Source organism: Melopsittacus undulatus, unplaced genomic scaffold (assembly GCF_012275295.1).
Source record: "Melopsittacus undulatus isolate bMelUnd1 unplaced genomic scaffold, bMelUnd1.mat.Z mat_scaffold_505_arrow_ctg1, whole genome shotgun sequence".
Lineage (NCBI taxonomy): Eukaryota > Metazoa > Chordata > Aves > Psittaciformes > Psittaculidae > Melopsittacus > Melopsittacus undulatus.
This window is the reverse complement of record NW_022994377.1, coordinates 18,705-43,427: the sequence shown is the minus strand read 5'-3', so window position 1 is coordinate 43,427 and position 24,723 is coordinate 18,705. Positions and strand designations below refer to the sequence as shown.

The window sequence follows — 24,723 nt, the reverse complement described above, 5'->3', positions numbered from 1 at the left end:
GGAGAATGGGATGCTGTGTGCATACCAGAACTTTTCAGGGCCCAGTCATATCTTTCAAAGTAGGTTTCCAAAGCCAGCTTCAGTGCTGCCTGGTTCACCTCCTGCCTCTCCTGGGAAAGACACAAACAAGCACAGAAAATGAGCACATCAGCAGCAGTTCAGCATGGCTACCAGCACCCAGAAAGGCAAAGGGTCAATGTCAGAAACACGAGGCAAGCCTTGTCCAGTAAGCTGAGAGACTGCAGCTGATGTGAGCCACGAGCACAACATCTGTGCCCACGGCCATGGGGTCCTCACTCCCTTGTTCCCACCTTCCACGCTCAGGCCATGTCCACGATGGCTGGCTATGGAAGTGGGTCTGGGTCTCACTGCTGCTCAGGGCCCAGCCAGAGCAGCCGGAGGTGCCCATGCCAAGGGAAGGATGTTGGAAGCCCCCCCACTGCCTGAAGCACCACTTAACCTGGCCCCAGAGAAGGGCCTGGGCAGTGCCAAAGCTATCCCCTGGCAAAGGCTGGCTTGCTGCGCTCAGAAGGCTGAGCCCACTACTAATCCCAAGTAGTGCTTCCTCAGGGCTTCTGCCCAGCCGAGCCTTCTTCAAAATGCAGGGTTACCTTCTTCCAACTGCTTATCTCCACCCTCAGCTGAGCCAACTCCTCCAGCACAAGCTGCAACTTTTGGGTTTGCTCTGTCCAAGTGGTTTGCAAATTCCTGCAGGAACAGGAAAGCAGGAACCGGTCGGCGGATGGTGAACGGTTGTATTCTCTTCCCTTGTCATTCCCTTCATCATTATTATTACTGTGGTAGCAGCAGTGCTTTGTGTTATACCTTAGTTACTGGACTGTTCTCAACCCATGGGAGTTACATGTCTTGGATTCTCCTCCCCATCCCTCGGGGAGCAGGGCGAGAGAGAAGAGGGGGAGTGAGGGGGCGGCTGCATGGTTCTGAGTTACCAGCTGGGCTTAAACCACGACAGGTTGGCTGATGCTTCTGCACAGATCCAATTCCAGCTCAGGAAACATCTCTTACCTCAGCATCTTTGTTTCTGCTGCGGATGCCCATGACAGATCCTGAAAGGGAAAAATGCTGTATTAGAGTATTCACCACCAGAGCTGCTGGGGCTTCCCAGGAGAGGCTTCCCTAGGAAGCCCCGGCAAAAGCTACTGCTTCTTTGGGCCACTCGTGGACACAGAAAAGCCCATGATTTAGCCAGCCACTGTCAGTAATGCTCCCTTGCAGGAGCTGCCTGTCCCAAAGGGTCACCAACCTCTCTCTGTGCCTTTGCTCGCATCGTCCACACCGGCAGTGAGGTCCCACAGTAAACACCAGCTGCAATTGACATGACCGAGAGACAGTTACTTGACCTGGGTTGCAAGTGATCCCTGCAGTGCCGTGGTCTCCTCCTGGTTGCCTTGTGGATGGGGCAGCAGGTAAGCTGAGGAGGTGAGCAACATGGGGTGCAGAGAGAGGACGTGCCTCTGACCGGAAGCCATCACCACAGGCTTCAGGGCATTGTGTAGCCATGAGCTTCAGGTGTGCTCGGTGAGCCAGAGCTATTCCCCGTTTCCCCTTACTGCTCCTGTGAGCCCCGAGACCAGGCTGCAGCAGCCAGGAGAGGTATCAGGAGGGGCATCAGTCACCCTGCACAGCCCCTCTGGGTATCCCCCAGTACAGGCATGGAAATACATACTCCCTTCTTTCGCAGGCTTGCAGACTAAGCAAGCCCTTTGGTCCTGTGGCCAGTGTGGCAGCACGGCTGGGAGGCTACCAGTCTTACTGGTACTTGAAAGCAAGTCCTCGTCAAGGACGTACTCCAGAAGCACTTGGACCATGCGAGTTTCCACACATATGGGCCAAAAAGCAAAGCTGGCATCCAGCACAACCAGGCTGTCACTCTCAAACGTTTGCTCACGCAGACTCACCAAGAACCATCAGAAGCAAGAAGACAATGAATTTCAAGCACCTCTCAGCACTTCAGCTCCCACAGGAACAACCCTGCCCTTGCAAACCCGTTGCTGCTACCACCACCACACGCTACTCAGTCCTCCCAACTCCACCAGGCCTCCTGGGCAGTGCTCAGTGGCGGCCAAGGCCAGTCAGGGGCTCCATTAGGATTGTGCTCAATGCACCTCCTCTGCCTCTGCAGCAATCGCTCACAGCCCCGTCTCTCCTGCCTGGTTTTGGACGGGGGTTGTGTGCTCATTCCCCCTATTTTCCCCCAAAACTCTCTCCTGGGCAGCCTGACACAGGCCGGGTGAAGCCCTTGTGCTACTCACCATGCTGGGCACGACCAGGGGCACGCCAGGCAGAGGGCTGGCTGCAGTGCCTGTGCCGGGGCTCAGCACCACAAAGGCAAATCCCAGCTTCCCACTGTTCTGCAGGGTCACTGCTGCTTCCGAGACTTTGTTAAACACCTGAGGAGAGGACAGAAGAGCAGGAAGTTACAGGCACACGTCTGCTGCTCACAATTTCATTCCTCTTCCATTGGGTCGAAAGCAAAGGAACACAGCCCAGAAGCAGGGAGCGCACAGGAGAGATGGGCACTGGGCTCTCTGGGTTAACCCGGGCAACCCGTGACTGCAGGGTACCTCTGAGCCCTACACAGGGACAGGTATTTGTGGCAGAGGTGCAATTACAACCACAGAAAGATCAGGAAGAAACCAAGTAGGGGACACAAGCCCTCTGCACTTGAAGGTGTCACCCAACAGCGAGCTGAAACACAGGAGGAGACACTGAGGCATTTAAGGAGAAAAGGCTCCTGCACACTAGTATTTGTGGGCAAAATACAAGCCAAAATGGAGATGGACAGGGCAACGCACACACGGCCAACAGCTGGAAACAGCTGTGGGGTTGTAACTGGAAAGAAGTACAGTGAGCGTTATTCTGGGACACTCTATCCAGCTACAGTGACTGCAAGCCCAAGTCAGCTGCCTCCTTGGCCGATGAATCAGGAGCATTAAAAGAGAGCATCTCCTTGCACCTCTGGCTTTAGGAGCCCATCAGCGGATGGACATCTGAGGGACACATCCCTCTGGAGAGCAATACTGGGATCCTGCCTGTCCCAGGAGGCAGCATTAGTTCCCTCCAAGAGGAGGGATTCCCAGCTTTGGGCTGGGCTGGAGATGGCCATTAAACACCAGCTTGGAGCTATCACCCAAACGCTGGACTTCCGAGCCACAGAGCCAGCAGAGCAGCTGGGAAGGGGGGAGAGCCCTCGACCCGGGGGGGCAGCAGCCCACCGGTCATGGCTGGAGACAAGGAGCTCTGACAAGAGCAGCGTGCGGCACCTGCAGCCCGCAGTCGATCTCGGTGGTGTCCAGGAGGTAGCTGATGCCTGAGGCCTCCCCACACAGAGCCACCTCGTAGCAGGAGTCCAGAGCTCTCTCCGGATACACCACGCTGAAGGGAGCCTCAGGAACTCCTCTGTTGAGCAGGAGCACCTGCAGCAGCAGCAAGAAAGCAACATGGAAATACATGAAGAATCCTCTTTACTTACTGAAGGCTCACTTCTTTTCTACTTTAGCAATTAACATCTGTAAAAGGCAGAAGATGCTGAGCGCTGCTGCCAAATACAACAGGACAAGTTCTGCCTCAGGGCTTTTTCATGCAAAGCAGGGATAACTTCACACAAACAGAGCCACTCTGGCCTTATTCCCCTGACACAGAGCACTCCACTTGACCTGCAGTGGCAAGGACCTGCTCAGCACCACCAACCTGATTCAGACCCATCCAACACCTCCACCAGGCTCACTGCTGCCCACGAGCCATCCGGATCCACCCCATGCCCTGCCACCCGTCCTGCTCACCCCGTAGCTGTGGCTTGAGCCAACAAACACCTTCCCGACGCTCAGCTGGTCGCAGCTGAGTTCCACCTGGGGCCCGACGCCTTCCCCGCTGATGCACAGGGGCAGCCTGGTCTCACAGCCTGTGGAGGGAAATCTCTGTGAGCGCAATTCCTTCTGCTACCCGGCACTTTCCAGGTTGTCTCAGTGCTGCTGCCGGTCCCTGGCCTGCATGGAACCACCTCCAGATGCTCCAGGAGAAGATACGGGACCCATCTCGTCCCTCAGGAGATCAGCCTTGGGGCTGGTTTCTCATTTCTAACCAACCCCCTGGGATGGTGTCTCAGAGAACCACAGAATGCTTTGCGTTGGAAAGGACCTCAAGATCATCCACTTCCAGCCCCTTGCCATGGACAGGGACACCTTCCACTAGACCAGGCTGCTCCAAGTCCCATCCAGCCTGAACTTGAACATTGCCAGGGACGGAGCAACTTCCTTGGGCAGCCTGTTCCAGTGCCTCACCACTCTCACAGCAAACAATTCCTTCTGGATATCTAAACTAAATCTCCCCTGTTTAAGCTCAAACCCATCACCCCTTGTCTCATCCCTCCAGCCCTGGAAAACCAGCCCTCTCACTGAGCAGATCACATAAGCCAGACATGTACTGCTAACGTGCACATCCCCTGGTGCAAAGGCAACCGAGACCTCAAGGCTTACAGCCAAACTCCAGGGTGGCTTCTTTCCCTCAGATTTGCTAGTGATGACAGAGCACAAGATCTTCAGTCTGAAAGCTGCTCTCAGCCACTGAAGCCTGAATCCTGGCTCAAATTTTGGATGAGATCTCACTGCCATCCCATTCTACTCTGCACACAAGGCGAGCAGCACCAGGAGGAGGAGAGAGCCACACAACCAAGACTCATCTTGGAGGTAAATGGTCTACAGGCTCTTGGGGCTCCTTCATTAAAGCTGTGTGTGTTGCAAATGCTGGCAAACCCGTGCCAGGAAAGCTTATTCCTTCACTGCTTTGTCTCTTCTGGGATCAGGAAGACAGAGCCAGGCATCCTGAGCCCTGGCCTCAGACAGGAGACCATCGGGAACCGCAGGGACAGCAGCATGTGCCAGCACTGTCCTCTTGAGCCCTCCAGAGCTACACGAGATCCCAGTGGGCTGGAAGAGTGTTTGTACCTCCTCTGTGGGAACAGGAGCAGGAGGAAGGAGCTGTACCTGAGATGTCACAGTAGGCTGCCTCTTGGTAGACTCTGGCTTCTTTGGGCTTAAAGATCACCTTGATTTCAAGTGAAGAATTTGGCAAGATATCTCCCTCCTGAAACAGAAGTGACAGCAAACCATTTATCTTCAAACAGCACATTCTTGTTGCCACTACAGCCCTGTAAGCCTTTATTTAGAGCATCAGCAAAGAGCAAGGAGCAAGCAACACTTGTCAACAGAATTTAGAGGAGAGCTTGGAAGCAGCTGCAGAAACACCTTCCAAAGTCCCTCGCCTTTACTGGCACCCGGAAGGAGCTTTTGTTACCCTCAGAAGAGACTGAGCTCTGGCTCAGGGATTTAAGTCTGGGCCACACTACCAGTTTCTGCAACTGTCTGCTGCTTCCTCAGGGTCTTCTCTCTCTGCTGCTCTCCCACAGGATCCTGGCACTGGTGCTCAGGCCCAGGAAGCCTTGTCACACATTTCAGCAGGCACCCCTGGTTTCTATAGGCTCTCACTTCCTCCAACTGCTTTAAGCAAAGGCACCTTGTACAGCCCTTCAGCCCCTAGCATTACAAATACACTTGACGTAAGTAGCTACACCTCTGGCAACCGTAATAACGCTCTACAGGAATTCAATATTGAGTTCACGGAAGCAGATAAAAAGAACAGAGTCATTTTTCTATCAGCACAGCCAGGCTCTGATTCCACTCTGCTCTTGGCTATTCTCAGGAATTTGTCCAGAAGAGCCTTGAACTGACTGGAGCCTCCAGCACTCCTGCAGCATCAGTATTTACTAGCTACGGTTCTGCCACTGACACAGCACTGACAGCTTAGAGGACAGCCCCACAAAAATTAAAGAGCTACAACATGGGAAGTTATTGGCCTGCAGCTGCAAGTAGTTCCCTGATGCACAACCTGCTATGAGTCAGGAGAACACGGGCAAGGACAGGCAGAGAAGAACCCTTTCAAACACCAACCGCCAGTAACTGCAAACTCTGAAAGAGTAAAGTCACTTGGATTCTTCTCAAAACCTGCACAAAGTCCCCATGTGGGACAGGAGACACTGCCCATGACACAAAGCCCTTGCTGCCCCGGCCTCCTCCCATTCCTGCATCCCCATTCCTTAGCCAGGGCAGCTGGAGTTGGCTCAGGGCCTCAAGGCATCTGTCTGACTCTGCAGTTGATCCCGGCCCCAGATAACCCAAACTCAACATCACAACGCTGAGCTGCCACTGCACCAAAAAGTACAGCTTCAGCAAGAACCTGGAGAACACTGCAAAGGTGCATCTCAAACAGTGAGGAGTGCAAAGGAGAGCCCGGCAGGGTTACTGCGAGTGCCCAAGGCCCTGGGGGCATGATTTGCTCCATACCGAGACCACACTGACTGCTGCCATCATTCTGTACACACTCTTTAACTAGTGCAGGAGGGAGCTTAGAGCTTTGGGCACGTGCCATTGCTTCCTTTACAAGCTAATCAGAGGAGGGTGCAGCACACACCCTCTTGCCAGGGATGATGCCTTGCTGGCCACCAAGCACCATGAAGCCATCCAGTGAGGCACCACGATCCTCACAAGGGACACATCTCCATACATCCAAGGTGCTGCTGGGTCCCAAGGCACTGCCAGATTAGACTTCTCTAAGGCACCTGAGGAACAAGCTTATGGGCTAGCACTAAAGCCTCTCCTTTTCTAGGGATCAGCACAGCTCTCAGGAACAATCCTGATACAGCACCCCCACTGGAGCCTTGCATTCATAGCCTCTGTCATGGGTTCAGCAGTAGCTCATGCTCTGCCAGTGAGGAGGGAGAGATAGGGCGCCTGGTCTGGGCTAGTCGGGGAGGTATTCCATACCACAGCACGTCCTGCTTGGGGAGGGGACTGGAAGCTAGCCGGGAGGGAAGGAGTTAACACGCCGGGCTGAGCTCGGGAAGGGAAGGGGAAGCTCGGGCTGGGGTTTCCGGCTAAGGGGTTCCGGGTGCTGGCCTCGTGGCGGCGGGTGGTATCGTATATTCTCTCTCTCTTTGTCTCCTCTAACTTTGATTTGTTATTGGTACCGGTAGTTTACTTCTGTTATACCTTGATTGCTGGACTGATTTTACCTTGATCCGTGGGAGTTGTATCCCTCCAGCTCTCCTTCCCATCCCTCCGGGAGTGGGAAGGAGAGGGGGGGGGGAAGCGGAACAGAGGGGGAACTGTGCAGATTTAGTTTAAACCATTTTTATCTCAATCCGTGGGGGTTACATTCTTTAGATTCTTCTTCCTAACTCTCCGGGAGTAGGGAGACTTGATTTAAACCACAACAGCCTCCATCCCAAGAGAACTGACCCAGCACTTAACAGGCTCAAGAGCAAGACTCTCCATGGGAAAAGGATTGTTCCATAAAGAATGGAATTCATGGAAATCAAGAGACTGATAACGCTGCACAAGACAGCAGGGGAGAGACTCCTGTAGGAGCCTGCTTTGATTCAGCCCTAGAGCAAACCATGTAACAGGAACACGGCCATTTAGGAAAGGTTTCCACTCACAGCTTGGGGCCAAGCTACACTTCACGTCTCTACATCATCACATCTTGATGTGGACAGGACTCAGCCACAATTCCAGACCTCCCCTTAATGCACCTCAGGAGCTCAAGAGCAGCTTAAGCTCATTGTGGAGACACAGCAACTGGAATGAAGCAGGAGCCCTGGGGCACACTCCAGAACCAGCTCACACACCACAGGATGCTCTGAAGGCTCAGCTCAGCAGCTCCCACTCTCCCCAGTATCCCGGCTGCTCTGACACAGTCTCTTGCTCACATCGTGCTGCTGCCAGCTACAGTGCTGTGAGACCGCACTTGTGCTGGCACTGGTGGCTCTCAGCCTTACATGCGCTGCAGGAGCAAGCAAGAAGAGAACAGCAGCCCCTTCCTCAAAAACAAAATCAAAACATAAACTAGTTTCACCCACTGGAAAAGAAAGAAGAGGTTGGGATTATTCCAGGCTTCACTCCAAGATGAGAAGGGATGTTGCACTGCTCAGACAGCAGCCATTCTTCAGCTCAGACCATGTGAATACCCACAGCCACGGCTCTGGCTGATTGAAGGACATGGGGGTTTTGCTTGCATCACCAGGAAAGTGAGCAGTTTTCTCTACCTATCTGCAGTAGAACTCAAAAAGCTTGTTTAAACCTGCCAGCCTCGTGTCCAGGCTCACGGACGGCACTGGAAGGGACACTCAGATGTGGTATACATCCAGGTTTTAGGAATGGATTGCTGTCCCCCCGATTAAACTTCGGCTCAATTTGGACTCCTTTCCACAGGAGACCATTTCATTCTGCAGGTCAGGATGTGAACTAACAGTGCACCAGTGGCCTTTCTTCACCCCCATGCGCTACGTGGAAATGTGTCCTTACAGAGAATAACTCATACCTCTGAACACTGTGAGGACACTCATGAAGTGCCCTTGAGTCACAGGCCTTGCAGCAGAGCCCAGCCTGGGGTCGGCTCTTGCTGCTGCTCAGAAATGCTTTCTGCAACAAGCGCCCCCAGCCTCACCAGAAACCTGATGTCTCCTCTCTTGGCACATGGAGCAGCTGACGTGGGATCTGCCAAGGGACCTCATTCAGAGAGGAGAAGGACGAGGAGCAGGAAGGGAGGTTCTCAGCCATCACTTACCATGGGCACAATGGTGAAAATATCACTGCAGAAAGGTGTGGAGTCTCCCTGCACCTCTGTCCCCTGGTTCTGGGAGGTGCAGATGGGAAGGGAAGGGTGTTCTCTGAGAGGGGGGACCACCCCGTGCTCCTTAGGAACATCAACCAGCTTGTCCTCTTCCTGCCTCTGCAGCCTGTGCCATGGGAGAGACAAACCAAGGAGATCATTGAAGAAGCAGCAGATTTGCAGAGCCTGTCCTGTCCGTGCACGACCAGCAAAGCACTTGGTGAGGAAGAGCAGCAGCTCAGCACGGGGCTGACCCTGAGACACAGGCTCCCCCATGGATCCCATTATTCCCAGCACAGCAGCGAGTTTTACTCCTCACTGACAAGCTCATCAGAGGTTTCTTAAAGCTGGCAGCCCTCAAGAAAAAGCCTCCTGCACTGGGAGGGGAGAAGCAACCGGGTTTCAGCTGCACTTTACCAGCAGCACACTTTTCCCCTTCCCTTTTGCACCCACAGGGATGAGAAGACAGTATCTGCACTGCCTTGCGCCAGAGGATCCCGGTGCACTTCCAAAGCAAACCAATGGGTTTGGCATCCCACCACTTCAGTGACACAAATGTGTTTCTGTGCATGAAAACAGAGGTGCCAAGAGAGGAAGGGACTTTGCCCAGCATCACCCAGGAAAGAAGTCAGCATCTCTGAATGCAAACCCTACGCTGAGACTTGAACCACCTCATCTTTTCCCTCATTTTGGCCTCCTCTGCAGAGCTGCAATGCAGTTAACCTCTGCCTTTATTGCTGGTTGCAGCAGAAATCATTCTAGTGGTTAGAGATCACAAGCAGGAGATGAGAGGGGAGCAGTGCTGCACAGTGGCTGCTCCTTACTGGGAGCCTGAAAAGTTGCACAAGGATTCCCCAAGTCACAGAAGCTTTTAAGTCTCATTTCCAGTTCATCCCCCCAGGCTGTCAGTGTTTCTCTGCTGCCTGAAATGGCAATTTCAAAGCTTCACCAGAGGCACCCTTGGAAGAACCTGCCCCATCTCTCACCACCAGGACACAGGTTGCTGAAGCCCAAAAGCACTTCCAAGTCCTGGCTGCCCTCCCTTCCCTGCACAGCCCTCCCCCTCCACATCTGCCCAGCTGAGGAGCAAGGCCGGAAACACCTCCTTGGGCCAGAAACCAGGACACTGGAAGGCAATTCCCCAGCCTACAGCAGGATGGCCTCCACCTTCTGGGCCAACCGAGCACTGTATCCTGCGTGTGGCTGGAAAAGGAGCCTGACACCTTAGCAAAGAAGAAACTGCTTGAGTATCATAAGAGTTGTGCCACCTGCAGCTCTTCAGTGCTACTGCTCAGTGCAGTCCCAGGTACCGAGTGCTGACACCTGCCTCAGCCTCATGGACCCTCCGCAGTGCACGCAGCTCTGAACTCAATAGTTTGTGGCTCCCAAACATGAATTTGCCCTCTGAGGCAAGCCAGCGATTGCAATCAACCTTCTCTCCCCAAAACATCATCCTCAGCTGTAGCACGGGTGGGACTGGAATGGCAAGGGTTAAGCTCCACACTGTGCATGGCTCTGTCTGCCCTAATCCCTTCAAAAGCCCCAAGAGCCCTCTGAGGCTGTGTGTTAGTTTTCCCCTGGGGCATCTATCTTGCTGGGAGGAATCTCTCAAACAAACCTCAGCTTCTGCCGCTCCTCCTCTTCCTCATCAACAAAACGCTTCCACTGGAAGTGGGCCGTGATGCCACTCTGGTTGTGGATGACCAGGGAACTTTGCTTTGACAGCGTGAGGGAAGTCTTCTCAACTGTCAAGGAGCTCTTGTCAAGCCTGATGTCAGCATTTACAGCTGTTCCACAGAGGCTTTTGTGAACATCTTCACCTGGAACAAAGCAAAGGCAAAGTCTTGGCTCATCTCACTTGCTGATGGAAGTACAAGGAACAGGGCAATCTGCAGGCAACAGGAGAAAGAGCTGCAGTTCTGAGCTGCATCAGCAGTTCCCCACATCAGGACATTTATCGTATCCTGACAGCTGCACATGAGATGGCATGAGGATGTCCTGGCACCACCTTAGGCACCTTATTTTGGGGGGTGTTCGTGGAGAATTATCCCCAAGGTGACAGCATTTACAGTGAGACTTTGCAGATGTGCCCGGGTGCCCTTTGGGCTGCCATCCCACTCAGGTCATAGGGAATTCTACACCCAAGTCACTCAGTGACGCTGAGGAGCCCACCTCAGTCATGGCTTGCCCAGGCTCTCCTGCAGGCAGGAGATGCCCCCACTCTCGTGTCATCCTCATCTCCTGCTCCTCAAATATTGGCCATAGCTCTCATCTCAGAAACCAAGCGGGAGCATTTGAAATGAAATGGACAAGGGCAGAAAGAACAATGGCAAGTACAAAGCAGCTTCTGTGCTGAGCTCTGCACTCAACAGGGTGCTATGGGGCCCTCGGATCCATCTGCCAACTCCTTCTTTTGCTCCTGCTGCTCTCACAGCCAAGTGCCTCACCACTGCCAGCACATTCTTCCTTGTCAAACGTGCTGCTGTTACCACTTCACCACTGGAGAAGTGAGTCCCTTCACTAGGGTAAGTGTCCGCTGGAAAGCTGGAGACTTCCAGCATCGGAGCAACACGCACAGCAGCACAGCCATTCCCAAGGGTTTCTCCAAGGTGCTGTTCACCACCTACCTTCAGACATCATTACACCCTCACATTACTGACTCCAGCCCTAGCAGCAGCTTCTTCCTAAACCTCACCATTAAATAACTGCTGCTCACAAGGGGGTTTCAACAGAATCACTCCCAGGCTACAGCAAAGCTCAGAGCACCCTAATGGCTACTGCTGCCACACTTACTGCTCCTCACAGTCACAAGACCTCAGCGTGGCCCAGCTCTCGGCAGAGCACCCACTGTACACATGCATCACATCACAAGAAGAGGGTCTCTACCTCAAAGGCCTTGCCAGGAACTGTAACACAACACATCGGGATGAAAAGCAATGACCAGTCAGGAGAGCTCTATGTGACAAGTTGTAGGCTCTTCAGACAGCTCTCTTGCACGTTAAAAGCCATCTCCTTTTCAATCAGGCTCCTTGCTACGCCTTCTTCCCCAACGGAGCACCCAGAATATTCCCCATCGCCCCCTGTGCACTGTGCTTAGGAAGATCTGCTGCCTTGTTACAGGCTGAAATATTCCAGCACAGCAATATCTGGCAGCCAGCATGGAAGCTTTGCTCTACCCAGCGTGAAGGAGTCTTGCAGAAGGGATTCAACAGGACAATGAAGCCATCAGACAATGATGGCAGACACTGCTCTCTTTGGAAGGACACACCGAGGGTGCACCAAGCACTTACCTGTGTCATAGTGAACAATCATGGGACTTGTATAAACACCGGTCTTTGGTGGGTGAAATTCCACCGTGACTTGCATCGCTTCTCCAACGCCAAGAGTCCCAATGGAGGGATCCACAGAGAAAGGGCTGCAACACAAAGAGAGAGATCTGGGTCCTCCGTTAACTTTGCAGTCTAGTTCACTTCAGCTCTCTTGTGCAAGCAAGGAGCAAGCAAACCACAGGCGGTACAAGAAAACCAGAGCATCCAGGATCAGAAACAGAGCGGGTGACTCTCCCTGCTGAAGAATCCCATGCAGAAGAACCCTGCAGAGGATCCCGTGGTATAACATGACCTCAGCCCCCCATCCTCTGCACACAGTTCTCAGCTCTTCACCTCTGCCATCCAGTTACTCACAATTCTACGGTTTTTGTGTAGCTCACTTAAACTTTTGTAATGCTTCCCATTTCTTTATTGCAAATCAGGACTGAAATAGTTCATTGCTGAAGTTCGGGAACTCTTAAAACCCTTGTCAAGGAGCTCTCAACACATGCTCTGTCACCCAATAGAGTAGTTGGCAAGTGCATTGCAAATAGATGCTAGACTTCACTGGGTACTTATTGTGGTGGTGACAACTAGGCCTGGAAATCCCAGAAGTAAACTGTACAGTGATTTACAAGTTCCTGCCCATGGAGCTCCACAGGGAAAAGCAGCAGCCTGCTTAAAGAGCACCCTAGCAGCCTGCTTAAACAGCCTTGCCAGCCTTTGGCAGAAGCTCCTCTCAGACCCTCGTGTTTCACAGGAGACAAGTTGAAAGTCTTCTGAATCCCGTTTCCTGGAGAAGAAACTGAAGCAGCTCAGGTGCACCAACTGAGACGCAGCAGGTCTTTGGTGCGTTCTTAACCTCAGCTCCTGCACTGAGACCTCTGGGACCAAGCAACTCTCAACTCCCAGCCAACTGAACCGCCTGCCTTGCGGATGCAGTGTCACAAACACATTCCCCTCTCCAGTGCAGCAAACTGGAAAACCAGTGACTGGCTTCTGAGACCAACAGGAACAGGACAGGCTGTCTGCAACACAGTTCACCTCAGGCATTTGATGACGGGACCACCAGACTACCGTGACCTTGTGGCCTCCAGAGACCGGGTGTACTTGGTTCTTAGTGGTATGGAACCATTTCAGAAGGTTATTTGTGACCACAAGGGTGCAAACCAGCTACTCAGCTACCTGAGCCCTCTCCAGGAAATGTGGGAGAGAGACAGCTCCAGGAGAAAAGGCCCCCAACCCTTTGCAAATGCACCAGGCACTTGGAGCATCTTTCACCTGCTCCCTCCTTAGCTTTCTGGTAGTCCACTTCTGAAGCCACCGCCTGCTCCTCTCCACTTCAGAGCTCATTCTGCTTAGGCATATTTGGTCCCAGAGCAAGCCCACGGGAAAACAAAGGCCCTGGACCACACACTCTTATTGCCAGGGCCTCCAGAGCAATTGCTTTCATCTATGATCTCTGCTTGCTAATATAGACATAGCTGCTGATCAACTCCTCAGTGCCTCTCACCAGCTCATTGCTTGCCCATTTCTTGATGCTGCCTTTGGGCTCCGTGACCTGAGCCCCTCGAGCTGTCCTCTGCCACACAGCACCTTCTGCAGCACTCCAGCTGCCTTCCTACCTTGGCTCTTCCAATCCAACAGCATCAGATTTGCAAGATGCTGCCTTGGAGACACCACTGCACTGTAAAACTTGCTTGCAGAGCTTTCTCAAAGCACCGTAAGCAATGGCAAACCCCACGTGTCCTGCCCATGTCCAACACCTCAGATGCTCTGCCTCCTTTTTCTCACTGTTTACAACTCCGTAAGCACGCAACAGCGTTTTGCACAAGAGATGAGCTCCTTTACCTCAGAGTGGTGATGCTGTAGCAAGCCTCCCGCTTCCCCACGTTGCGCACCAGCAGAGTCTTCTGGGTGCTGAACCTGACTGGACACTCGGAGAAGTTCAGCTGCTCAGGGAAGTCCAGGCTGGCTCGGGCACCTATGGCTCGGATAGGCACAAAGAACTTCTCCCTCTCTGTGATGATGATAAGCTCCTCAAAATAATCCTGCAGGGAAAGAAACAAGCTCAGCACAGTGCCTTTAGCACCATGCCTGTGCCAGAAGAACTGCTGCTGGTTTCTGTGACTCTCACAGTAGCATTCGATAATGTACTCGCACTTTTTACCTTCATGGCCTTTCATTACAGATTATTTCACAAGCAGGGGCAGCCAGGGACCATGGGGCAGATCCTCTGTAGTTTTCTAGAGGCATGCTGCTTGAGGATAGGACAGACTATTCAACTACATTTAAGCAGCAAACACAAGATGAGTAAAAGGCCATGCACAGGCAGCAGACTCTCAGCCCTCAAGCCAACGGACATTCCATTAAATATTCCACCACTGAAGGACAAAAGAGCCTGAAAGAGGCAAGAGCCTCCAGCCTATGGGAGCACAACCTTCAGCACCAGCAAAGAGTCTCCCCCAGGTCTAGATCCAGTGCAACCCCACTGAACCCAGGACACTTCTTCAAAACCCACACCAGATGCCTGCTTTGGAATCCAGCCCTGCAGGTTCACCTTCCCCTCAAGGCGTCATCTCTCAGGACCTCCACTCTCACCTTGTTCTCATCAGGTCGGAAAAGGATGCGGTAGGTTGAAGACGTGCCCGGGGCTACCTTATAGTCCTCATCACTCGGGCTGATCAACTCAAAGTAAGGAGAGTTCCCCAGGATGACGTTCAGCAGACGAGGAACCTGCACGAAAGACACACAACTATGATTTTGTCACTTGGGGAAACTTGAGAAGGGACCAGGACAGGCCCCGTGACAGCCTCCTTACCACCTTCCCAAAACACTTTTAGCTCTGAAGGTACACGCACGGAACACACAAGGCTGGACTTGAATCCCTTCTGCTCAGCTACAGACCTGCAGGACAGAGGCAGTAGGAACAACATGTCCTGCTGTGAAGGAAGCAGGAAGGAGATGCAGAACCTCAGGTCATCTGCGTATTCAACAGGCCCAAAGAACACGCTTGTTTCTGCCTGCACACATCCATGCGATCATGCCTCTGGAGGAGGAATCTATTATCTGAAGGCAAACCAGCGTGGGTTATACGGGGGGAAGAAAGTCACTTCTGACACACACACCAAGCTGGAGTGGGCTTTTCAAGCTGCGGTGCTAGTCATGGGGGTGGGCTGGAAAGAGAAGGAGATCACAGACACTCTGGCCTTCCTGAGAAGAAAAGCTTACCTCAAGAGCAAAAGGACGAGCACAGGAAGACAAAAGAACAACCCCAGCAAGAAGCAGATGGCTAAGAGAATTTACAGGGGGCTGCAAAGCAGCAAGGGAGATCCATAAGACAAGGAAAGGCTGCTGCAGAGATGAGAATACCCAATGTGCCTGTATGATGGAAAGCCAGACAACCCCCCCAGCCTGTGCCTATCTATTATGGTCCTCAAAGGCACTTTCTGCTTTGAGATACGTGACCAGCACTGCCTCACAGTGTCACTTCATTACTGAAAGCCACCCTGAGCTCTCTGGAGGCTCTTGCTGCCTGGTGACTGCAGCCAGGCCTCTGGCTGCTGCAGGAGAGCCCCATTTCTGGCTGTCCCTCCTCATAGCCAGCCCTTCCTGCAAGCATCCTGCTGCAAGTGTCTGTCCTCTGGGATACCACAGTGTCGTGGTTTAAACCAAATCCCCCAACTCCTGGAGAGTTAGGAAGGAGAATCCAAAGAATGTAGCCCCCACGGATTGAGATAAGAACGGTTTAATTGCTAAGGCATAACACAAAACCCCTACTGCCATTTACCACTACAAATAATAATGATACAGCAAACAGCAAGTGAAGAGAATACAACACCCACCAGCCACCGACCCATAACTCACTCCACGCTGCCCGGCCGAGCACCATGTGCTCCCTCCTCCATTTTTCTCCAGAGCCCTCCCCTCCAGCCTTCTCTTTCCCAGTATGCATCCTGGGCATCACGTGCTATGGTATGGAATACCTCATTGGCTAGCCTGGGTCAGGTGTCCTGTCTCTCCTTCCTCCCAGACTCCCCCTGGCTGGAAAAAACCTTGAACAAAAACACCCTCAAAAACATGCTCAAACCATGACACACAGGCACAGAGACAGCAAACAGGCATTCTCTAGCACACAGGCAGCAACTCCCCAGCACCCAGTGTCAGCTCAGAAAGTAGAACAAGGAGAGTTTGAATGACAGGCAGCTCCACTGATGAGCACACGAGGCTTGGAACAAATGGAGGCTCATTCTGCACCCCCCACCCAAGCCTGAGAACCCATGGCCAAGGCAGCCCTCAATGCTCTAAACACCCTTTGCTCCCAGCAATGCCCTGGGGCAGCAAGCTCCAGGAGCCCATTCTTCCCACAGCAGCCACACGTTCTGGTCACCAAGTCCCTTGGGACGTGAGCCCAGGTGGCAAAGATCTTCAGCAAGAGCCACCCAGGACACCTCTGAGGGTGCTGAGGAGCAGCCTGAAGACAGGAAAGCAATTCGACAGCAAGTAGGCAAGAGCAGCAAGCACATAGTGAAGCACTTCCGTATCGGACTGCTTACAGAGCACCTACTGGGCTCCATTACACTTTGCCTCTCTTACACTTTGCTGCTAGCTGCAGTTTTAGGAAGCAGACAACCTCAGCTGTCATGCAGGAGACATCAGTAGGATTCAGAGGGATCTGGGAAACTCATGAGACAGACCTGGCACAATGTTCCTTTTCTCCAGGACATGACCAAAACCCAGCAAAATTACAACATAAGAAACTCTCTTGGGATTATCAGCTCTATTTTTGTGCATTTCAATATGCCAAGGGTTTTCCTTAGAGCTGGTCTTCCTTTTACACCAGGGCTGTCCAATGCCTGAGGTCGTACTAGCTTCAAAACTAATTCATTTTGGGTAAAATCAACAGCGTACACACTGCCTCCCCTTCACAGGGCATATAAAACCCAAACTGCAGCTGTACCAGTCTATTACGTTTTATTGGGAATGGCACCAACATCAATGCAGATGTTGTTTTCCACTTGGGAAGAACAAATAGAGCAAATTCACTTTTGCCTCTTCGCTGGTACTTGGCAAAGGCAAACATCTGAGGTGCTGCACGGCTGAGGGAGCAGCTGAAGCCAAAAGACACAGCGGGAATGAAGCAGAGCAGTAGGAAAAGAGAAACTGAGGCCCATTATAATAAGCAAAGGGCACACCTACAGCAGAGATTGCCCAAAGTCACTGTGAACCACACCAGTCGTTTCCCTTGGCCATAGGTACCCACACTGCAACTTCCCAGTATTGCCAAGCTACACCAGGAATGACACAGAACTCTCTGGCAGTACCTGAGGGACCACACCTTCATCCTTCCTTGCCAAAGGGTCTTCCATGCTCTACCACACCCCTGTAAAACCTGTCATCTCAGGAGATACTTTGCCTTCTCTTGCTCTTCCTCCCCCCACATTAAGCCCTAACAGTGTCACTCCTTTTGTCCCGTCCTTTGATTCTCCCAACAGGGAGATTTGAGGAGGGGGTTAATTCACCTGCACACTTCCACCTCCCCCCGTGCCCTCCTCTCACACACACATCTTGCTCTTTCTTACGCAACAGGATCTGGAATTATGCCTGTTTCTGACTTTTCTCTGCTTCCAGCACACTTCCTGTTACGCAGCAAGAGAATCCCTGTGCAGAAGAAAGTGCTCCGGGACAGGATGCTGAACTCAGCCCCTTCCCTGCCTCCTGTCTTTTCCCACCGGCTTGCTCTTGGCACATGTCTCACTGGAGCAAATGTTTCCCCAACTGAAATTCAAAAGTTCTCCTTTTCCCCCTTTACAGCAGAGCAGAACAAAATTGCTGACATCGCTCAGCTTTTCCCTGCTCAATTTTCTCAGGAAATCTCAAAAGGATCACAACCTTTCCAGTTCAAGCTGGACACCTTCAGGACCACATTACCCTGCCTGTGCTGGGATTCTCCAAAGGGAAAGCACAGCCACGCTGGCTTAGAAACACCTCAGCAGAACTGAACTGAGCTTAGCAGGAGCTTCAAGCGGCACCTCAAGTCCTCCCCTTTAACTGCTCCTGCTAAGCCAGCCTGTTCCACTGCTCTTCCAAAACACCCAGCCTGCAGTGCTAATGCCAGCAGTTACAACTTACTCCAGCACAAAGTGGAGAAGACTCAAGACCTGTGCTTTGACAGGCACTTGCACACAGGTGGCTGAACAGGCTGAGAGAGGAAAACAGGGCCTGCCAGAAAACCAAGACTGACCAAAGAGCCACCAGGACACGGTGCACACTCGAGGTGAAGCATGACAGCAGGCAAGAACTGCACAGCCCTCGACAATCCCATCAGTCCAGGGCTTTCAAGGGGAAGCATGCTGGCTCAAAGAGCTCCTTTGGGTAGATACCACCAGTGCAACGGCCAAAACCAGAATCCCCAGCATGGGAACATTTCCCCCATCTTGCAGAATAACGCTGGTGAGACATTTTATTCTGCATGCGCTGCACTGCAGCAGGGAACTTGCTCTGCTGCACACCATGTGAATTCCACTGCTCTCCTCCTCCAGCCCAGTGCTCAACCTCCACAGCCCAGCACTTACCCTGTCTTTGTTCCTCAGAGCTAGCGACGCTATGTAGAACTGGTGGGGAATGTAGTTCTCAAACACCACCTCGGATGGGAAAGGCTGGAACGACCTCTGGTCCCGCTCAACGGCTGAGAACTGCAGATGCAAGACAGAGCAGAGAGAGCTTCAGCTGCTGGGAGAAAGATTAACGAAGGAAGAGCCCACACTGATCTCTAGTAAATACAGTCTCTTGGTGACTACATCTGCCAGCTCACGCTAGGAGATGGCAGCTCACCCACCTCTTGCTCTCAGCTCAGCAAAGGGTTCTGGACCATGTTGAGCAGCCTCAAGCTAAGAAGCTCTTTTGGAGGCTCTTTCTTCAGGTTGCCTTCTCCAACAGGCAAAGCAGCGCTCACCTCCAGCAGAGCCCTCTGCTAAGCTGCTCGCTCAACTCCAGACACTTGCTGGAACAGCCACCAGCACTCAGGGAGCAAGCAAAACCCAGCAGTTTCCATGAGCCTCCACAGGAAACAAGTTGCAGGTGAACTTCCCTCTGGGACAGCAACACTGAGTCCCACACATCCCACATATCTTTTTTTGATGGAGAGCCGAGAAACCAGGCGGAAGACACCAGTACCAGGGAGGAAAGGCCAACAAGAAAGTAACAGGGCAGTTGGGAAACAGATAAATGAGGTGAATGCTGGATGGGGATGAAGTTCAGCTCTTTCCCCAGCATTACTGGGCAACCTGAGCTAGGCTGCAATTCGTATCCCGTTTCCCCAGGAGCTTTAAAGTTGCTGCTTCACTGTATTCTATCACTGCCACCATTGAGGGAGTCCTGTGACCCCAAGCACGTGGCAGTTGACTACAACAAAGCCAGAGGTGGCTCTTTGAACAGCAGGGTGAGAAACAGCAGCTCCTGCCCTTGTGTCCTGCCCCAGCCCTACCCCCAGTAGCTTTAGCAACGGTAGCTCAACTCCAGCAAAACCCACCAACTGCAGCACAGGTTCCATTGGCTTCCTGCAGATCAGGACTTCAATGGCTCACTGCAAACACACGTTTTGCCTTTCCCCCAGCAGAAAGAACTCCACCGCCACCAGTAGGAAATGACAACAAGGACCTAATCATCAAGCTGCTTGGGTGAGCTGGAGGCAAGTCAGCCACAAGCACGTGCCCTCTTCAAATAGCACGTCAAACAGCAAGGAAAAGGCCAGGGAAACGCTACCTTTGATGGCAGACTTCACCCATGTCCCGAAGCTGGGCAGTCCGGGGCCGCCTCATCTCCCGAGGCCTCGCCAGCCTTGCTTGCTGCTGAGAGACTCTTGTGCCTCTCTGACCAGCTTGGGATTACGAGATGCTACCACTCTGCTCTGGAATCCATCCGCCCTTCTGGAGGACCTCATGGGCCGGGGGGTCTTGCCACTGGCCATGTCGCAGAGCTCACCTGGAAGAAGCAACAATTGGACAATCCACAAACCCCAGAACCTTAAAACCCCACACCCATGGAAGCCTGGAACCCACAACCTTAGGAAGGGCCCTTAAAACTCACCCACTCCCAACCCCTGCCAGGGCCACAGACACCCTCCACTAGAGCAGCTGCTCCAAGGCCCATCCGACCTGGCCTTGAACACTGCCAGGGATGGGCAGCCACAGCTTCTCTGGGCAATCTGTGCCAGGGCCTCGCCATTCCTGGCACAAGCCCAAAGGACACAGCCGTGTCTCCAGCCTCTGGCATCCTTCCTAAGCACAGAACGCAGGGCCTCCCCACCCTCACTTCATCATTAGACCACATTAGGCTCCATTCATAGACGTAAAACCCCACAACAGACAGCCCCTGAGCCAAAACAGCCTTTGCTCTGGGTGCAGTCCACCAGCCACGGAGACACACCAGGGGCTGCTGGCACTTCTCACCCTTTCTGCAAGGAGCCTGCTGATGTTTCTAACTAACTCAGCACAGAGCTCAAGACTCTGGTTAAGAAACCAGAGTTTTCTCAAGGCTACTTTGCCTGCTTGAAGTTACAAAGATTAGCTGGCAAAAATGGCTCCTTCCAGCCAGGAAAACCACCCCACTGCCCAAGAGCACTTCTCCATGCAGAAGGATGCCCTCATTGTCACTTGGTAACACCCAAACTCGAGGCTCCCTACAGGCATTCCAGGCTGCCACAGCAGGAAAGAAGCAGGAAACCATCAAAGGCACAGGAGCAATTACCACAAATCTAAAGAAAATCCAGGAGGATATTCGCTCCTGCTTCCCTGTGTTCCACAGCACCTCTGTTGTGTGCACTTGCTCTACACAGCAAGACAGCACCTAGGCAAAGATGGCCATTCCCTGCCCCTCGACTCTCCCCCACACCCTGCACGCAAGGCATCACTTCATGCCTTTACGCCCAAGGACAGCTACAGCACGGCACAAACGGTGTTTGTGGTGCTGGGCCCTTGGCAGCTTCAGGAAACAAGGCTACCGGTTCCTTTTGTTCTTGCACCAAACACCAGAGCTCTGCACTGCCTCTGCTCAGGAGGACCTGCTGCAGCAAGAGCTGGCCTTTAAAGCTGGAGAGAACTGCTTGTCAGGGGAGAAACCTCATGGGGATGATCCAACATTCATCTGATTTCAGGGTTTATTACCGGCTCTTAACTGCCTCATTCGTCCCAATTCTCCAAACTGTGATTTCACTTCACTTGAAATGAATCCTGTTGTCACCCCCACAACGCTTATTTCCAGAGGGCTTCCAACCTGCACAGCCCGGCCAGCCCAGCAGCTTCCCCTGAGCCCTGGAGCAAGGCTCTTCCCCAGCCCCAGAGCCCGCAGGGACCAGCCTCCCAGAGCAGCAGGAAAGGAGCACAACGGAGCAATCGGGCACATCTCCCTGCAGGGGCAGGACAAACCAGCACCCAGGACACAGCACCCCTCCAGCCCACCACCCCGGGGCTCCCTGCTCCCCACCTCACACAGACAAGGCTCCCTTTGCTGCAGGACCTACAGCCTAGCTCCAAGTCTCTACCATCGCTGCAAGCCGCACGGCAGTTCCACAGCCCCTTCAAGCCCTTCTACCTGCCCAGCCCTGCTCTTAGCCCAGGGGTGTTTAAATCCTGCGGCTATCACACAACTGCCCCATCCCTGCTGCCAAGGGAGCTGCCTCCTCCCTGCCCAGGGCCAGACGCTACCTCAGCACGGGTGATTCACGCTTCTCCTGGAGGATTCCTCCCCGCAGGGCCTTGGCTCCCCAATGCCCTCGCGCTGCTCGGCACCTGTGGGCAGCTGGAGGGACAGGAGCTGCCTCGGTGGGGATGCTGCCCACCAGCACAGCAGGGAACTGCTGCTGGGCTGCCAACAGCCAGGGGAACCTGGGCACCAAAGGACAGGGCTGGCACCTGGGCTGCCCAGCCCCTCTCCTCAACGCTCTGGCTTTGCCAGCTAGGGCAGGGTTTCACCAGCGCCTCCCACAAAGCAGAGCTCAGAGCCTGACGGTAGCTCAAGCCTGCTCCTGCCTCAGTGCATTGAGCAGCAGCAGCTCCCTCTATGTCACAATAGGAGAGGTTCACACGCCCCGGAAAGGAACGTGCTCACCCTCCCGCACCACTTCCACACCAAGGCCACCACCACTTGTGGCTCTGGGATTTCTCCAGCTCCAGGCTGGAGTGGAGACCCTGCTGCTTCCTGCCTTCAGCTCTCTCGCTATCACTGTCGGCCGCCTTGTCTCTCCTCTGCTGGCTTCCACGGCCACTGCAGGGCCTTGCTAAAGTTACAGCCTTGCAGATCCCTGCAGCCCCCTACGCCTTCAATGTCTGCCCCGCACTGAAGGGCTGCAGCACCATTAAAGTGCACCTTACAGCACCAGTTGTTCACGCTCCGTGAGCGGCAGATCAATTGGTTTATACACTGCACATGATTCAATCATTCCCTGCTGCAGGAGTAAAGAAAAAAAGCTTCCACACTGACTACAAAGCAACCATTTAATTCCTATTTTGCTGGCCCAGGAGGAGCCCACTCACACCAGGGCCATGGCCAGGCTGCCTTTGGGGTGACCCCTCTTGCTGTCCCTGCTGAGCACCCATCCATCAGTTTGTACCCATTCAGCCTGCGCACACGGGCACACGCACCAGCCAAGGCCACCCAGCTTCCTGGGGCATCTCAGCTGCCAGGAGCCTCACATGTTTTCAGCACAGCCTTTGCCAGAAACAAAAGCTTCCCATGAGACTCTCGGCCACAGGCAAAGCAAATCCTCACGTCTGCTTGGTGGGGATCGTGGAGCCCTCACTTTGAAACCAACACTCAGCATCTGGGGGGTTTACAAACCAGCCAGGGAGGAGATGAGCCCCGAGTGCTAACTGGCTCTCCAGGCAGCCAGCCTGTGGAAACACTCCAAAACATGTCCCGCATCATGTCCAGCCACGAATCCAGGTGAAAACTGGAGAGCTCAAGCAAAGCTTCTCTCCTCCTTTCCTAAATCCAGACAGCATTTCAAATACCCCAGTTTGGAGACCCTGACGTCAGCTGTGCAGTCAAATCTGAACTGAGGAATTGTTTCCCTCCATCACTTTTTTTTAAAACCAAAACAGAAGTAACTTGGGCCCAACAAGTGTAATGCCTCCTGCTCTTCTGCTCCCTTCACACTGTGAAACCATTTAACCCAGCAGCTGCCTTGCTGCAAATTTCAGAACATTCAAGAAGTTACTCACAGCTCAGGGGCAATCTCTGACACGAGCAGGTGCAGCAACCGAGGCTGTGACTGCCAGGAGACAGGGCACAGAAAGATGGGCGCATTCTGGATGGAGGTTCGGGCCCAATTCAGCAAGGTACTGGCACCACGTCTCAGGTTAAACAGGAAAGGGGACAGATGTCAGGGGCACTGATAACTGTGCAGCAGCTACAGAATGGTTCAACAGTCATTCCTGGGGTTGACACTGCCTTAATCCTAACTGCCTTGGCCTCATGTCTCCACTGGCAGCTAAAAACCATCAAAGTCACCACGATACTGAGGACAGAAACATCCTACAGTAACCCCACACTGCAGGACCAGGGCTTAGTCAAAGTCACGCAGCCAGAGCAGGGCTCAGTCTCACTTCCCTCACACCCAGCTCTTCTCTCCCTCCTGCCAGGGCCTTCTCCAGGCACCCAGCACCAAGACACACCACAGCCTAGGGAGTACAGGCTCCTCCTCTCCTCCCCCAAGATACAGAGCTTCCTTCAGAGCCTGAGCACATGGCAGCTCTTTACTTCCTGGCATCACACACATTTGAAACCACACTTACACCCGAGCACCCACAGCCCAGCAAGATCCTCCCATGGTCAGCTCCAAGGACCACACCAGCTGCCACAAGCGCTCCTTCCCTCCACCTTCTCCTGAGCAAGACAAACAACAGCCCTCACGTGCTTTACCTGCTCCACCACAGCTTGGTTGGCATCTGCAGCTTCAGACATCCCATGGCAGCTCCACTTGCAGCAGGGACTGGGCTCCTGGGCTCCTGCCTTTGCAGCAAGCTGGTCATCCACAGCAGGGCTAATACTTCTCCTGTGGGCAGCTTCAAAACACCGGCACGTGGGTCTGTGGTTTGAAGCAAGGGAGAGAAAGATCAGACCAGGAGACAAAGGGAGGGGACAAGCCCAGCCCGTGACCTGCCTTTCAACCTGAGCCCACAGGAGCACCGGCCACAACCCCAGCACCTACGAAGCCCCACAGGCTCTTCAGAAGCTGTGAAAGGAGCAGCTTGGGTTATTTATCACTTGGGAAGCACTGGAGGGACAGGCCCATCTCTTGCTGCTGACAGGCAGCTGGGGCAGCTCCCTGCAGCACGCACGCTGTGCTCAGAGGTGCTGGGCAGGCTGCAGGCACAAGCCCTGCTGAGCAAGGAGATTCCAAACTGAAGCAGGCACCAAGAAATAAAAGCAAAGATGAAAGTGGCTTTACCTGCCCCAAGCAGGTGCCTTCACAGGCCCATTACAACCATGCCACAGCCACAACTGTCTGAACTCAAGCAAAACCCCAAAGCAATTGCTGCTCTGCTCAAGAATGGACCACTGGTTTGCCTTTTGCTTAGTCAACTATTTGACTGCATTTGTACCTGAAAGTCTTTGGCCAAAAACACTGGGAGTTTTGTCAAACAACAGCTGTGCAGAGGCTCTCCTGGGCTGGAACCCAAGCCAGGGCTTTGATTTTTTAAACAGGGCAGCCAGTGCATCCCTTACGAGA

The 24,723-nt window shown here is 53.3% G+C and overlaps 1 protein-coding gene and 1 long non-coding RNA gene across 2 annotated transcripts; both read right to left on the bottom strand.

Annotated features, from left to right (window-relative positions):
- Nucleotides 1–3,829: 3,829 nt before the first annotated feature.
- Nucleotides 3,830–8,694, bottom strand: LOC117438624 (uncharacterized). Its single transcript, XR_004550920.1, has 3 exons — nt 8,641–8,694; nt 5,004–5,103; nt 3,830–3,922 (listed from the first exon to the last, which is right to left on the bottom strand). It is a non-coding gene; the product is annotated as an uncharacterized lncRNA (long non-coding RNA).
- Nucleotides 8,695–8,748: 54 nt separating this feature from the next.
- On the bottom strand, nt 8,749–19,962 carry LOC117438622 (hydrocephalus-inducing protein homolog; the record flags this gene model as incomplete). Its single annotated transcript, XM_034074073.1, has 7 exons — nt 19,870–19,962; nt 18,569–18,688; nt 14,595–14,729; nt 13,845–14,044; nt 11,976–12,100; nt 10,304–10,505; nt 8,749–8,812 (listed from the first exon to the last, which is right to left on the bottom strand). Coding segments are annotated over exons 1-7 (939 nt in total), but the record flags the coding sequence as incomplete, so codon positions are not given.
- Nucleotides 19,963–24,723: the final 4,761 nt, after the last annotated feature.